At 40.6% G+C, this 16,215-nt stretch overlaps 1 protein-coding gene across 6 annotated transcripts in view; it reads right to left on the bottom strand.

The window, feature by feature from the left end:
• Positions 1–16,215, bottom strand: part of LOC105696114 (glutamate receptor ionotropic, kainate 2) — a 332,137-nt gene that overhangs the window by 93,960 nt on the left and 221,962 nt on the right. For all 6 annotated transcript variants that reach the window (XM_012418304.2, XM_012418303.2, XM_023433910.1 and 3 more), the window contains one exon: positions 15,795–15,952. In XM_012418304.2, the coding sequence (XP_012273727.1) occupies positions 15,795–15,952 (158 nt within the window). The remainder of the gene's footprint in view (positions 1–15,794; positions 15,953–16,215) is intronic.

Genomic DNA, 16,215 nt, shown 5'->3' with positions numbered 1-16,215 from the left:
TTGAAAAAGTTATTAACAATCATTTTCACCTTGAAGATAACATTTGCGCTAATTTTCAGTATCATATTCGTTAAAATACATAAGTATTCGAAGTTTCAAATTAATAAGATAGGCGCTTTTCGTAACTATATCCAATTTTATCCTGGTTGAAAATATACTACGTGAAAAACGCGTATTTCTTCTGTTATCGTGTTTTTAAAACTCTGTCATAGTTCTACAATTAATCAGACAACAAATAAAATATATCCAATTCTATCCTGGTTAAATGTGTGGTGTATAAAGTACGTGGATTTGTTTTGTAAGGCGACAAATTTATTTTCACTTTTCTTGAAGAACTTGAAATAATTGAGAAATGGTGAACGGTATATTATTCGTCTAGACACGTGAAAACGAAGATCCATTGTGGGATGAAGCAATTCGACGTTACTCTAAAAAGAATTAAATTCGAAATATGCATAATCGGTACGTTGATACTCTATAATCTGACACTAACGGAGAGCTGATGATGTTCCGTTAAATAAGGTAAAGCGGCGCAGTTAAAATAAAGTATCGGCTAAAACTGCAAAGGGATTGAAGACTTGAAGTAAATCGGTTGGGCGTCGAGAAGCTATCAAGGCCTCGTTAAAAGAAAATTGGCTCGCGATCGATGCAGGGTCCTTTCCGAAGCTCATTCTATGGCAATATAGGGAGGACAATGAACGGGGATAGTGAAAAAGAAACAATTCCACCCGGTGGACCAACTAACTAAATCAATCGTTACTCCTTGATAAATGTTTGCTTTTAATCGTTGAAGCCCTTGGTGTAATAGATTATTTTATTACTCAAGTATTCACTTTTGTTAATACAGATAAAAATAAAATTGAAAATTGAAAGGAAATTCTCATGTAAATATATATTACAGGTATTATTAATGTTGCTTACGGAATACCCGAGAATTTCACTGTCTACATTTAGCTTTTCTCAATATATCTTGCATTAATCTGCAATGTTTAATTTCTACCGTGTTAAATTGTTACGTCAAAGGGTTCGATCCCGCAACTTGAATTTAGTGAAAATGCTAAAGGAGAACACTACTGCGAATTTCTTGTCGAATGACGAGATATGAGAGAGAGAAACAATGTAGAGGGAGAACGAGAGGTACGCAACGACGAGAGCGCGTCTACACATATGTTCAGAAAATTCACATTCATTAAATGTTAACACGGCTCATGTAACCATGTTAATAATATTTAACAACGAACATGGTTCATGTAACCATGTTAATAATATTTAACAACGAACGGGAAGAACAAGGATGGGAAAACGCGAGGAGCGAGGAAAGCATTTCGGAATATTTTGTATTCGTTCGCTTCTCCTGAAAATCGATTCCGCAACATTAATGTAAATAGTAACGCTAATTATTAACATGAATATTTTTATATTATAGTATAGCACAGTATGTCAATAGTCATAGTTTTATCACTCGGTAACGTTTATTTTGATCTATTATGTCGTGGAGAGAACCAGAAACTTTTTTCAATTCTTCGTTTGCAGTACAAGATGAAAATTCATAAAGTTTTCAAGCGTAGCAGTCAATTATATAAATAGTATACTTATTTTCAAAACCTCTTCACCATCCTGTCGATCAGGAGATTTCACATTTTCACTCGAAGGATAGAAAATCGGGTAGATAATCTCACGTGAGTTGAAGGTGAGAGAAGTAAACACTTTAAGGAAAGATACAAAACGATTCCTAGGTCCTGAAAGACTTCGTTTTCAATTTCAACCTTTCAAGGGACGTAAAATATATGAAATATGTGCTAACAACGCCATCTCGGTTCTAATCTGGGATAAATAAAAGGACTTGTTTGAAAAATTAAATTAACAGACGTTAGGACCTCCCTTAGGGCCTTCATATTAATGAGGCGAAGGTTCAAACGATTATAATTTATTATAATTATAATTATAATTCAGTACACCGACTTCATTTGAAGCTTGAATGGCCACTATCATATTACGTTAAAAACGGTAAGAGTGTCACACGTCCAAGACATTAAAAAATGGCGTGGTATATCTGTGTCACGCGAACTCGAAGTGATATATATACTTCCCAGGTCTTATCCCTCCAACCGTTTAATTTACTAAGAGCATTCTTTATGGAGAGACTGGAAACGGTAGAGTAAGAGACATTTTAACGTTGCATTTTAACGCCATTCGCAGAGGCAGGAAATGAGGTTGCACGTGGTCCGGGCATTTTGTGATTAAATGCACCTTTGTTCGAACTGATTAATCCTAATCGGTAAACATTTACTGAGCGGCAGCGAGAGCTTCTGTAGAGCGGGGGAAAGAATGAAATATTCATGTCCATGAATAACGATTCATTATCCATGGGGTATATTAAAAGGACTGGCTGCTTGTAAATAGGAAACTTCAAAAGCACACGGCAAATTGCAGTTTTCCTCGAATGGCCAACCAAAGTCTACAGTCTCGCGTTCAACGGTAGGGGAATGTCGCCCTTAATGAACTTTCCCAAGGAGGAGGAAGCGGAAGCAACGAAACGCGATTGCGTATAAAACGAGAGGCTGGCAATCCACCCTTCTCATCGAGATAAAAACGAATTCCTGTTCTCCCTCGTCTTGGCCAGGGAAATTATAAAAACGGCAGAACCACGCCGCCGGACGGATATACCGCTTAAGTACGGCATAACGTCTTGTTTTCACAACTCGCCGTCGAAACGTGGAACGGGCTTTACTTCCACTTTCTGCCTTTATTGCCACCAAGCATTTCCAAGGTGCTTAACATTTCTCGTTATGGCTACGGTAAGAGAGATCGGAAAGAGGGTCCGACAGAACCACCAAATGAGCTTTATCAAAAGTGCCAGGAAATTGCCACCAATTCCTGACTCAGACAATTTGTAGGGCACGTGCAGATGTGTCAGCGGGGAGGTTTGCCTTCATTTTAAAATATCCAGATTTTACCAAGTTCCCTATAATCTCTAGTACACAACCTAACTTTTAAATTTTCCTGTTTTTCCACCCTTTGATTATAAAAACGACAGAACCACGCCGGCGGACGGATGTATAAGGTACTAGGGAAAGTTCTGTCGTTTTTTGAACACGTACACTTCCTTAGAAACAAACGATAGAACATTTCCTTACACCTAATATATTACTAAAATTGATAAAAAAGTACATGCCAGGGACGTAATCGTTCAATGCCGGTGATTTCAATTTTGCGTGAGGGTAATTTATCCACGCAACACGAACTTTCGGTGACTTTGCGAGGATTTGTGCGTACTAGACGAAGAGGTAACAAATTCCAAACACCACACCGGAAGGCAACGAGCACTTCGATGCGCCATTACCATTAAATTACTACTTTTATCGCAACTGCTCTAATTCAGTGCGTCGTTGCGTTCAACGGGAGAAATAACGATCCCAATCATTATGACCGAATCCCGAGTGTATCGCATATGCAAGGAATTTATGAGCTCTCGGTAAAATATGGATAGTACAAATAGCCAGAAGTTTTAAAAAGTTAGCGATATACAGTTCCAAAAAATGTCCGATTGGATATTTTACGCAGCCGAATTATTTCGCCACGTACATGTTAGCCTTTCTGTTTGAGCAAAAAAGATAACTCTCTAAAAAAGGAAATTCTTGTGGCAACAAGAATTTATATCATGTTCTCGTGATCAGAAATACAGGTAAAACGGTGAAGGTAGATTGCGCTTTTTGAACTCATCGTCAGTAAATCGGCAAACTTTTAGTAATATTGATCCACTTTTACAGGGCAGCAACTCGATTATCGCTTCCAGCATTCCATATCCTGTCAGATGCTCTACGGCATGTCCATGCATTTCTCAATAGCACTTTGCAGCTCTCGATATTCCGTGGAACATTGAGCCCCTCATCCCTCTCCCTGTCAAGGGGAAATGTCTCAATTTAATTTCCCAGGCGTTATCGGTTCTCCTCCGCCTTTCGCCCTGTCAAGTCCAACTTCTTCAGAGGAAGAATCTCTTGCGCGACGTGCAAGCCTTGACAGAATTATCTTGAATATCCTTCGGTTTTCAGAATTTCCATTGCGATATTTCAGAACAAAACAGCGATGGTGACATTTTTTCCAGGCAGAATTTCGTTACAAAAGGCTCACTGAGTCTGACTAAATAAACGAATGACCGAGTCGAACATCTGGTCTAACTGCGAAACTTTAATTCTATGCCTTATATGGGCTTTAAGGTGATACGAAAGGAACCAAGAAACTTAATCAACGTTTACGAAGTGAAATTCCTCTATACCCTTTGCAGCCTTTTCAGCGGTAACGCCATTTTGAGTACTTGAATAGTATTATAAGCAATGCGTGCGCAACGTTACCTACGTTTATATTTAGGTTGACGTCTGTAACACTCTTCATTGAGAGTCATACGAAATAAAGTCCTCCATATGTCATTTCAACAATATGATCATCGGTATTATTATAAAAGATCGAAGTAATACTCAAGAAATCCCCTGAAGTTATGAGTTTTGATACTCGAATCGACTTCAAGGCAACCTGTTGCATTTATTACCAATTAAATTTTATTTCCAATACCTCGTGTATTACACGCGTTACTTTTGTCTTAATACAGAAGTTCCCAAGGAATTTCTTCTGCCTTCACCACGTTCAAATGTGCGTTGCTCGATTACCGATGTGTTCTAAATTGTTGAGTGGCGGTCTTGACCCTATCAATGTTCGCATTAGAGCTTTTGAAAATTGTATAGCAGCGGACAAGAATGCCTTCTCATCATTCACTGCCGGTGTCATATTTTTAGGGAAGGCATTCATTTCCGCCAATTTACAATGATATATACCACTCCAATCAGATGATTCAACAGTCCTGATACTCTGCATTTCTGATTCTAAGCCGTCAAGAAGCGTAAAACATCGAAAATGTGCACGGACCACGCCATGTTGATTCGAGTCCGTGATAAATAAATACATTTTTGATAAAAAATGAACTATCATGAGTTTCAGGACCTATTTTAGGACCTCCATATTTACATGGTAACATTTGAAACGAATCGGTACACCCAATTCGAAGAATTCACGAACAATTTGGTCTCTTGTATATATAGATTCATATCTCCTTAATTTATATTATGTAGGACATGTAAGGTCCCTAGCGGGACATTAAGATCGAAGTAGGTCCAAGAGAGGATCTTCATAAGGTTATGCAGGTTCAAAGTAGGACTAAAGTTTTGTCTCACTACTCAGGTGTACGAGTTTGATGAGAAATGAACCAGGAATCCGAGAATGCTGTAAGTTACGCCAAGTCACGGAATTGTTCCTGGATGAAGTCGAAGGTGCAAAGGAAAGAGAAGACGAAGGAAGGAAGCAGGAACAGTAGTACTAGCTTATCCCCCCTGATAGATGTTCGGTAAACTAGAGGTCGACGCAACTGTAGCTGTCGGCCAAGTTGTAACTTACACTCAGCCCACCGGTGAGGCCATTTTTCATTCTAGCTGCTGTACACCAGCAGAACGGAAATGGAAAAGGACGCGTGACGACACCAACTGGGCTCAGAACCGGAAGAACTGTATGAACCTCAGGGACCTAGAGATCACAACCCAGACCATAGACGATGCTCCGCCATTGTTTTCACTGTGCATACAAATCCTGAAATCGTCCGCAATCGTTGTTGATCGAATAATTATAGGGACGTTGGATTTCGATAAGAGGATTTAAATTAAGCGAATGAAACTACCTGATTCATTTACGTAGAATATTTCTTTCTTTCCGGAATGAAGATTAAGCTCAGGACCGAAAGAACTAGATGAACCTCAGGGACCTAGAGATCACAACCCAGACCATAGACGATGCTCCGCCATTGTTTTCACTGTACAAACAAATCCTGAAATCGTCATGAACATTTGACCCCTCAGATGCCACTTTCCATCCCCTTAAGCTCTCGTATTATACTCCAAATTTTCACGTGCAAAACATTTATTAAACATTCTCATATTGGTCATGAAACACTAAGGCTAATGCAATAATGGAATGAAAGGAATTCTGAGAAAACGTGCGAAATTAAAAACTCATGCGCAAATCGCTCATGAAATTCAGAAACTTTGACACTCGCCACCTCCGTAGAGTAGTTCCGCAGCGCTGCACCGATCTCTGGAGTGGATTATGGATATGGTTTCCGACAAAGCCCAGTTTTAAGCTCCCCGACTTACCCTACCGCACTGTACCCACTAGATATAGTACCATGCTTGGCGTCTTAAGAAAATCCCAAAATGGATATGCAGAGCACGTACGTTTTTTGCATATACATCTCCCTTGAAAATGTTGATCCCCATTCAATCGGTTATGAATCGCTGTAATGCATCATCCTTAAGATTATAATTTTTTCCACCATTTTTTTAACCTTTCAAGAAATTACGCACTTATGTTAATACGGCATTAAAACATGAAATTCCTAATTTCATTACAACTTTATGTACTAAATGTGTATGAACGTTTTAACAATGTTCGCTCGGTATTGGTTGTTTGGCGCGTAATTATTTTCATTTTTGTAATTTTTAATTCACAATATTCGTTGTTATCGATTAATCGAGATACTAACTAACGTACATAGATAAAGAGTAAGAGTAATTAACTGTAACAGCCGTTGCAATTTCGTTACGCTCTTAATGTTCTTGTAATACCCATGTCAAGTTATTCCTAATACCTTCAACAAGTGTTTCGCTTTTTGTTACGCTCCCAATTCTTAGCGGGCGAATTGCATAAGTTTTTCATGAAAAGTTTCACATCAATGAATAATTACTTAGTAGAGCATAATAATCTGTCTGCTTCGTTCATATCGGGCTTTGCATACCACTTTTCCATGGGAACAAAGTTGCAAGCAAAAGCTAGTCAGCAACACGGTTCATCAACGATTTTCTTCAGGAACTACGTTTCATTGGAAACTCTTGCACGCTCGTTTGCTTTTTCAATGTTTTACTCGTAACATTCCTAATTCACCTTTCACGCTCGAACAATCGTTTCTAACAAGCCTCTCCCTAGTTTCTCGAGTCTCTCCTCTCTGTTATCCATGTCCACAGTGAAGAGCCATTCTCGGTGCTCCACATTCCCTAGGAAATACTTTCAAGGTAGGTTCTCGAAAATCTCCGACGACTTGTCTTCAAGGAAGCATATTTTTAACTTATCTCCAAATGTTCTCGTATTTTGTTGTCAACGTTAGTCATTATCGCTGATGGGGATTCTCAATGCCTAATCGAGAGTGTATTAGAAATCCTAAGAATGGAATGAAATGTAACATAAAAGTGACGAATTTGACAGGTTCTTGCCTCGGCAGTGATGATTTCTTGGACTTTCAATGTTTAATTTTTTATTTAATTACATTTTTTAAGCAACCAATATCTCGAAAATACATATATTTTCATATTAGCAGTACCAAACCTTTTTTACAACATACGGTATATTTATTGCCGCGATTTCTAAGTGTTATACTTTTAATAGCCATCAGCGAGGGCGTATTTACTCAGGATATCATGAATTTTAATGCTCGAGATCACGTGGAAATCAGCTGTTAATCCCAAGCGTAAATCACTGGAAATCGTCGGAAATCACCAAACCATTGCCACAATGTGTCAAATTTCAAATTTCAAACGGTTCGACACACCCAGTTCCGATAAAAGTTTCATACGCAAGAGTCCTCGGACTCCACTTTCGTATCAGCTTAAGAAAAAAGTTCTTGAAAAATTAGTGCAGAATTTTCTGCTAATAAGGTGTACCCTCGAAATTTGGCGGCGGGATCAAGCAGTGCTAAGTACCATCAACTAACTTTAAGTAAAGCTTCTCGCAAAGTTCTCACCTTGCGGCTTACTCGACTGGCTGAAAGCTCGAAGGTCTCTTCTCTGACCCCGGGGTGCAGTGTCACAGTAAGATTCTCGCGGCGATTAATCGTCCGCCTTCCTATTCCACTTTTTTCCCTACTTCTCTCCTTTAACCCCGCTTCATTGCGGCGCAGCAAGCACCGGGAAATGTGAGAGGCTAACCGTGCTCACTTTTACGCTTGAATTAACATACTCATTTGTTTCCCTGGTGCCGTCTCTGCCGTTCCACGGCCTTCTAACCATCGTCGTTCCCGTCCTTACCCCAGAAACGCACCACCACCGACATAACCATCGCCGGAGATTATTCATGGCACTCCCGGTGCCACTTGATTTATCTCAGATCCCTTTGCTTTTCTTCTCTTCGATGGGATTTTTATTACCACTGGCGAGGAATCACGCTGAGATAGGAGGAACAGATTGCTCATCTTCGTCTCAATCTGCAGTGCGGCAACCTGGACCGAGAAACCGCATTTCGGAGAGACACGGTAGAGATATATGCCCGGTTTCACCAATCTCGGTCCAAAGATCTGATCCTCGATTACAACTTGTACGTTCCATCGCATTTTAACGACAGATTAATTTCCATAAACCGCCATTTTGATTAACCAACCAAATTCGATCGCTTAGCTTCAGTTTATCGAACTTTAAAGTAAATACTGCACAAACGTGAGGAAAACATGGATTAGGTTGAGTTTGTATTAATTTTTTATTTATGACGAAACGGATGAAGACGTTTTCGATTCTATTTGCAGTTTCTTAATGATTCATATAAGCTTGAAAATATTTTATATTAATTATTAACTAAAGAACCTTACTTCTTGAGACTAGCATCTGTCAAATAAGTTCTTGCATGAAGCTAGGGAGACTTCTTGTCTCATCAAAAGCGCATTTATCTTGCTTTCTAGTCGTTTAGACCATCAGTCAATCACGGGAACGCGTTCACCGACGATTCAACTTACTTCGAATGGGGTATACGATTAGTTAATCACGCTCTAAATCAGTGTGGGGGAACATTTGCGTTTTTAACCGACGGTTAACTTTGATATTAACTTTAACCTTAGGTAGTTAGGTAATCAATGATTAAACCGAGGTTAGTGGAACCGGGCATTCTCTGGTCGGGTGTCTTCAGGAGCACTACATCGGTCGGAATTGCCGATCACCGTAATGACGATGCGATGAATATTTGCAAACAAGCTGCGAGAACATCGCCATGGGAATGGCTTCTCATAAACATTTCTCTCCCCCCTGTGGATTGAAATATTATTATTCAGACCGCAAAGCCAATTTTAGACGTCTCGAGTTCGTTGCACCAAATCTGTGCCTTTTCATGAGAGTGCAGATCTGACAAATGTAGAGCTCAACAAAAAATGTCGAATAATTGCTTTGAAATACAAAGTCATACTGCATAAACGATTGCCACGCGATTTTTCTTCCATTTATACCGCAACGGTCAGCGGTGGAAATCAGGCAAAAAAAAAACATAATTTAGAAAATGAAGACCATCTCATCGAAAGAAACCATCGGTGTAATAAAAAACGACAAATTAATTCTCTGATTATTATTTAAAAAAACAATACTAAATAATAATTTGAACTAAACTGCTAGTATAACTATTCCTGCTCTTTGTTAGAATGTTAACATTGCATTTCCACGCCATCTCTGACAATATAGTAATAGTAGACCTTAAAAAGGCGCAGCTTGTGGATACCAAATTATCCGGCTAGCCCGAAGGGACGCATTATTCACGTTAATCTGCATTCATGAGAGGGAATCTCTCTATCGGTAGTAGACCATTTCTGGTCCAGCAAGATGCCGCCGTATTCCTTCCGAATTTGACGTAAAACGAGAGCACGTGACTTCTCCGAAAAGTCGCGATCGCTCATGGCGTATGAATAAGCGAACCGAGAGAAACGGAGCGATAAAACCTCGCGGATGCACATCCGAGAAAGTTTTCCGTTCGAAGTACGCGAGTTTCGCCTATGGAAAGTTTCCACGAGCCGCGAGCAAGTTCGTTCATTTTCACCGCGTCCGATGGAGCTAATTGCCAGTCGGAAAATGGCTGCGAATGCTAACGAGAGAGATAGCCTGGCAATTGGGGAAGGAAAAACCACGGGTAAGGGTGGAGGCAATCGTTGGCAGAAAATCGCAAAAACGCTTTGATCGATAGGCAACGGGTTGAAGCAAACGAGGAATGGCAAAAGAGAGTCGATTGCGCGTACAGGGATGGGTTTCTTGGTTAACTTCATGGCCAAACTTATACGTTTGAAGTCGTTTGAACGAGGACTTCTTATCGGGCTACGGCAGACCGGATTCAGCCGAGGCGTGATTTCCGCTCTCCTAGCTCCGAAACATTTCAATTACTTATGAAACCCTTCATCTGGATTCCGAAGCCATTTGCTCTCGACTTCCCGTCGGCGGTTTCAGCATCTATCTTTCCGGTACGGCATCTGCGCGTTACCGTCTTTCTCTCGCGTTCACTCCTCCATACTTCTCATTACCATTGATACAATTCTTCGGACTCCGCTCTCCATCGGGTGAATGTCTCGTTACGTTCCCTTCTTTGTGAAAAGTTTGCAGGTTGACTGAGAAGTCCACACGGAGAAGAACTGTCCTTCAGGGTAGATTCATTGGTTTCTGAGGTTCGGGACAGGAGGTTTAACCCTCCATCTCCATCAACCACAAGAGGCCTTAAACTTTTCTTATTATTATGTAATTTCTAGTGATGTTCATCGTGACTCAATCGCGCCGCGTTCGGACGTGAATATCGTAAACGAGAGCGAAACGCAGCTCGTGTCCAAATTTTAGTCGTATTTCGAACCTGCGAAACTTGACTGAGATATCTTCTGGTTGTATGTTACTCTTTATGTCCTACTTTCGATCTTGTATGCCCCACTTAACACCTGAATTTCTGCATTTAGCATACAAGTAGGAGAAAGTATTCGCCACTTTTAAGGTCTGAAGTAAGACCTCAATTGCGTAGAAGTGATCCCTCTTAAAGTTATCCAAAAACCATTATTAACCCTTTTACTGCCGGACAACGATATATTGTCGTTTTACAATTGCTAATGACTTCGGCCGACACTAAAAGGGTCGAGGTCTACAATTAAAGCTTCTAATTGTAAGTAAGGTCGAAATTACCTTTTTATGGCAGAGGTTCATATTCTTTTTTGTTTATCATATTGAGATATAATGCGACCCAAGACAATTCCACTTTATCTTTATCCAATACGGTCCAGACATCCCAAAAGGTTGGACATCCCTGCTCTACACGGATTCATCAAGGGAATACCATACCGTCCGTCTTTTCCGAGCCCGACAGTCGACTTACTGCTCATCTTTTGAAGTCGATACACACACGAGCCTCGGGGAATGTTTAACTCTGGGAAGTCGTGGCACTCGTTCAGAAACTACTGTTTCCCTGGATTATCAGCTTGGTCCCCTTTGGGCTCTCACGCTTCCTCGACGCCTTTGCCGGCATTCGTCCTGGACGCTTCACCGAGAAACGCCTCCCTGGCCAGGACTCGCAAAATGCTTTTCAGGTCCCTCATCACCGCTCGTTTGCGAACGTCCTCTGACTCCGAGTTACTCGGTAAACTTTCTTCTACTTACTTCAAGGCTGTCGTCACTCTTCCGGAGGTTCCAGCAATAGGAGACAACTTTATTTCCCGTCGCTCCTTCTCTTGTGGCGAGGAGGTAACTTTCTCCATTTTCGCGTCTTTCCACGGTTGGACCGCCCTAAGTAGGGCTCCTCCATCGATGCTTTCAGGACAGTGCTCTTACGTCTTTACGAAACCATTTGCACGTTGCGCGGATCCCATTGTGTTATTGAATTTAACGGAGAGAGTGAGCGAGGAAGGATTTGACGACTGGGTTTGAAGTTAGTGTACTCCTAATACATATCCTAAAACTTCCGCAGAGGAGAAACTTTAGATTTCTTGTTTTTGTCATGTTAGTCATAGTTCACCCCTTTGGAGTGGTGTAGCATTCCTGGACAATAGTGTTTCCACCGTCCTTATACAAAATACGTTTATGCCAAGTTGCATCGAAATCCCTCCACTGCTTCTATGAAAATTAATACAAAAATCGAATTTTCGCCAAACTTCGGGAGGTTGTTTCACCCCTTAAATGGGGACCATTGCAGATAAAGAAAAACGTCACTTAAATTTTTGGGTTCTTCAACATATATGAAAATCAAAAAGATTGGCGGCGGCACTTGGGATTGTTTCCTTTTCAGTATAAACGAAACAAATATAACATGTTTCAATACAATTTACGACTTTGAAGCGTTTTGCATGTTTCCCAGATTATGTCAGGGTAAGTGGCTTAAGTGCGTCAGCGATTTCAGAATGCCGTAGTTAGGTATTTGTGGCGCCATTTGAACGGGTTACTCGAACAGAATCCAATAGAGGAAGCGAACCGTAGTTGGAACAGACGAATGCGCTCACAGTAGGTTTCGCTCGAAGTACGAATTTCTATATTCCGGCAGCGTACAACCGTCGTTCCATATTAACCCCGGACTGGGTGGCCATCCACGACCACGAGCTCATGGTCGTCGGGCGACACGACCCTGTTCAATGAACGCGAACACAGACCATGGACACGGGTCTGGTGAACCGAATACTAGTCTACATCTGATACAAACGGATCAGTCGTTTGAACATAGAAGTGATTGCGATGGTTGTGGGAAATCCGAGTCTCAAAAAGGAAACGGTTTTAGTCTGGAGACCCTATCGGCGCGTCAACGATTTCGATCTCACAAATAAAACCAAGTAAAGGAAATCCTTAGATAGAGTACGAGACAGAGTTATAAGAGCGCATATTCTTGTGGCCATTGAAATTGCAACCCCAAGAATGGAAAGTAACCCGTATCAAGAGTCTTGATTAGAAACCTACATCTTTTAGAAGAACTCGACCAACTCGAAGATTAAATGAACGCGAACACAGACCATGGACATTATGTTATTCTCTTGGAAATCAATGAAAACAATTTCCTTTTTTGAGAGCCGATTGCCTTTGACTTAAAATGATAAATAATAATGCGATTCAAAAACAATGACGTTCAGCTTTAAAATTGTGACAGTGTTTCGGTGATTTCTAACGATTTTCAGCGATTTCCAGTTGATTTCCACATGATTTCATTCGCCAAAATCCATGATTTCCTGAGTGAACGATACTAACATTTCTACTACAATTACATGTAATTCCTTTAACGTCCATAACGTCCTTAAACATGTTCCAATTATGAAAGTAAAAATACCTTTATTAAATAAAATTTCATTTATGTTCACTTCCGTACTGATTTAGGACGAAGAGCAGTTTCAGATGACTGGACTTCGCTGATTCGAAACGTACGTCGAAAATGGGATCGAAAGAAATCGAATCAGGTTGTACGGAAAATCGGAAGATCGTGATGTTCAATTTACGATCCCAGGAATTGGTGCGTCGTGCAAGTGTTGGACGTGCTCGCAAGTAGAACTGCCAATGCGGAAAGAACATGCCCAAATCGAACACTGGGAGCAGCTGAGAGCTAGCTGCGATAGCCAAAACCCACAGCCATCCTCGACATCGTATAGCTCGATTCATGGCGGGGCCAAGTACCAACTAGGTTAAATCATCGCTCCAAAAGGACCTTATGAATAATTTACCATGGCGTAAAGTTTTCCTGGACCGGACAAGGCTTGGACTGCAGGATTAAAGCGTTCTCCGCGAAGAAATTGCAAGACAGCCTAGTTTCGAAACTCGTAGAGTGCAGGGAACGCAGGTGAAGTAAATTATGATATGCCTGCCAGTATTTCCTGAAGAGTAACGAAATTGCACCGTGGTGGGTGCAATTTAGCAAGACGCTTTACTGCCACGTAACTACCCTTTATAAGCAATTACCGTCCTGAATTATATACATGGCCTTGATGCCGAAATGCAATAATGCTGTAATTGCGGCACGACCTTTTCTGGTGATACTTGAATTGAATTTATAGACCTCGGTTGAACCTCTAAAACCTCTATTCTTTTGTTCCCTTGATTTGTCGACAGAGATGCCAGTCTCATTCAGTCTCGCTGAGAACATCAGAGTTCATTTTTCTCAATGGAACCTCGAAGTCCTTGGATCGTTTCAATTAAATTGAAGCTTGAAACATCTGAGAGTGGAATGATTACTCTATTTTATACAAGTTATACCTGAAAGTCATTAAACTAGTCGTTGCAAATTAATTAAAAATAATCAAGAAATATAATAAAAATATGGGTTCTTTTCATTATTGCATTTATAAAAATTAGAATCTTAAATATCTAAAATTTAATGTTACAATTTGAGTTAATAATTCATATAAAATTCTATTACTTCGATTAGGAACGAGGGGAAGGCCATCGAAGTTCGATCGAGTACTTGAAAATTGCCGTTCTCGAGAGTCAATTGAGTCTCGGTCTAATGCCCATTTGGACCTCGACTCTACAAAATCGCAATGACTGCATTGAAGTTAAAATAACCCTAATTTCATCAACAATTTCGTATTTTAAATTTCCGCATCATGCTCCACATTCGTTCACGAAGCTTTTACCAGGTAACCGTGTTCAATTCTTAAATGTCGTGCAAGTGAGAGAATATGAACGATTAGGCGGATGTTCATAACCCGTGGGGACTTTTCTCAGAGTCACGTCTTTAACAAGTTCCCTGCCGCATGGGGCGTATGCGCCCCACGCTGAACTTTCCGTTCAAGCCATTTGGTATTATCATTGTAAAATGAAGAATTTTTTAAAAATTCATTATGTAGTCAATTATGGGCATCTTAATACTATTGCTGATGCGCTCATTTGATTAGGCGGATGTTCATAATCCGTGGGGACTTTCTCAGTCACGTCTGTAACACGTTCCCTGCCGCGTGGGGCGTGTGCGCCCCACGCTGAACTTTCCGTTCAAGCCATTTGGTATTATCATTGAAAAATTAAGAATTTTTTAAAAATTCATTATGCAGTCAATTATGGGCATCTTAATACTATTGCTGATGCGCTCATTTGATTAGGCGAATGTTCATAACCCATGGGGACTCTTCTCAGAGTCACGTCTTTAACAAGTTCCCTACCGCGTGGGGCGTATGCACCCCACGCTGAACTTTCCGTTCAAGCCATTTGGTATCATCATTGTAAAATGAAGAATTTTTTAAAAATTCATTATGTAGTCAATTATGGGCATCTTAATCCTATTGCTGATGCGCTCATTTGATTAGGCGGATGTTCATAATCCGTGGGGACTTTCTCAGTCACGTCTGTAACACGTTCCCTGCCGCGTGGGGCGTGTGCGCCCCACGCTGAACTTTCCGTTCAAGCCATTTGGTATTATCATTGAAAAATTAAGAATTTTTTAAAAATTCATTATGCAGTCAATTATGGGCATCTTAATACTATTGCTGATGCGCTCATTTGATTAGGCGAATGTTCATAACCCATGGGGACTCTTCTCAGAGTCACGTCTTTAACAAGTTCCCTACCGCGTGGGGCGTATGCCCCCCACGCTGAACTTTCCGTTCAAGCCATTTGGTATCATCATTGTAAAATGAAGAATTTTTTAAAAATTCATTATGTAGTCAATTATGGGCATCTTAATACTATTGCTGATGCGCTCATTTGATCGTGGGGCATACGCCCCACGTGACCTGAACGGAAAGTCTTCAAAAAACGGTCTGGCAGGGAACGTGTTAATCAGTTAGCTGTTGCGACCTCTTTGAAAAGTGTCCACTTCAGGACGAATATACTCGTCAAAAAGAGCTAACTGGTTAATCAAGAGAGACGTGGTGCAACTTGTCGTTCCTCACTTCTACTAACTCCATCCCGATCAAGATCAGCTCCGTGAAAAATGATCATAAATCACGGGTATCCTTCCTGAGCTGTGCTGACAGAAAGGCTTCCGCGATGCATCGTTAAAAGAGGATAAAAGTTGGAACTTACCGATAATCAGTTCCCTCGCCGAGCTGTCTCACAGTGATGGGAAATTCGCTGGGTCCGTGAGCCTTCAAAAGCTCCTGAAGGCGCACCAGGCCTTCGTTGTTCTCGTAGATTATGGTGAAACTTTTCCAACCCCATGCTTTCACCAGATCTACGTACGCCTGGAAGACACAGTGATTTTACATTTGCTACGTCAAGAAGAAACTTTTACGGATAAGCCGTTTCGACGGATTCAATCTCACCGAGTATTATTAAATTATTACTTAGGATTAATCGAAACAAGCACAATTCTAAAGAAATCAAGTACTGATTAAACGCACCGACTACATTCTGTATTGCAATCAGTTTTGGATATAGTTTACTCCAAATAAATCTAAATTAATTCCTTCCTCTCTTTTTCTTTAATTAGCACGCTTGTTTGAGA

Source organism: Orussus abietinus, unplaced genomic scaffold (genome assembly GCF_000612105.2).
Source record: "Orussus abietinus isolate OABI.00-Male unplaced genomic scaffold, Oabi_2.0 scaffold51, whole genome shotgun sequence".
In the NCBI taxonomy this organism is placed as follows: domain Eukaryota; kingdom Metazoa; phylum Arthropoda; class Insecta; order Hymenoptera; family Orussidae; genus Orussus; species Orussus abietinus.
The sequence above is the reverse complement of the archived record's forward strand: the minus strand, read 5'-3'. Positions and strand labels throughout refer to the sequence as shown.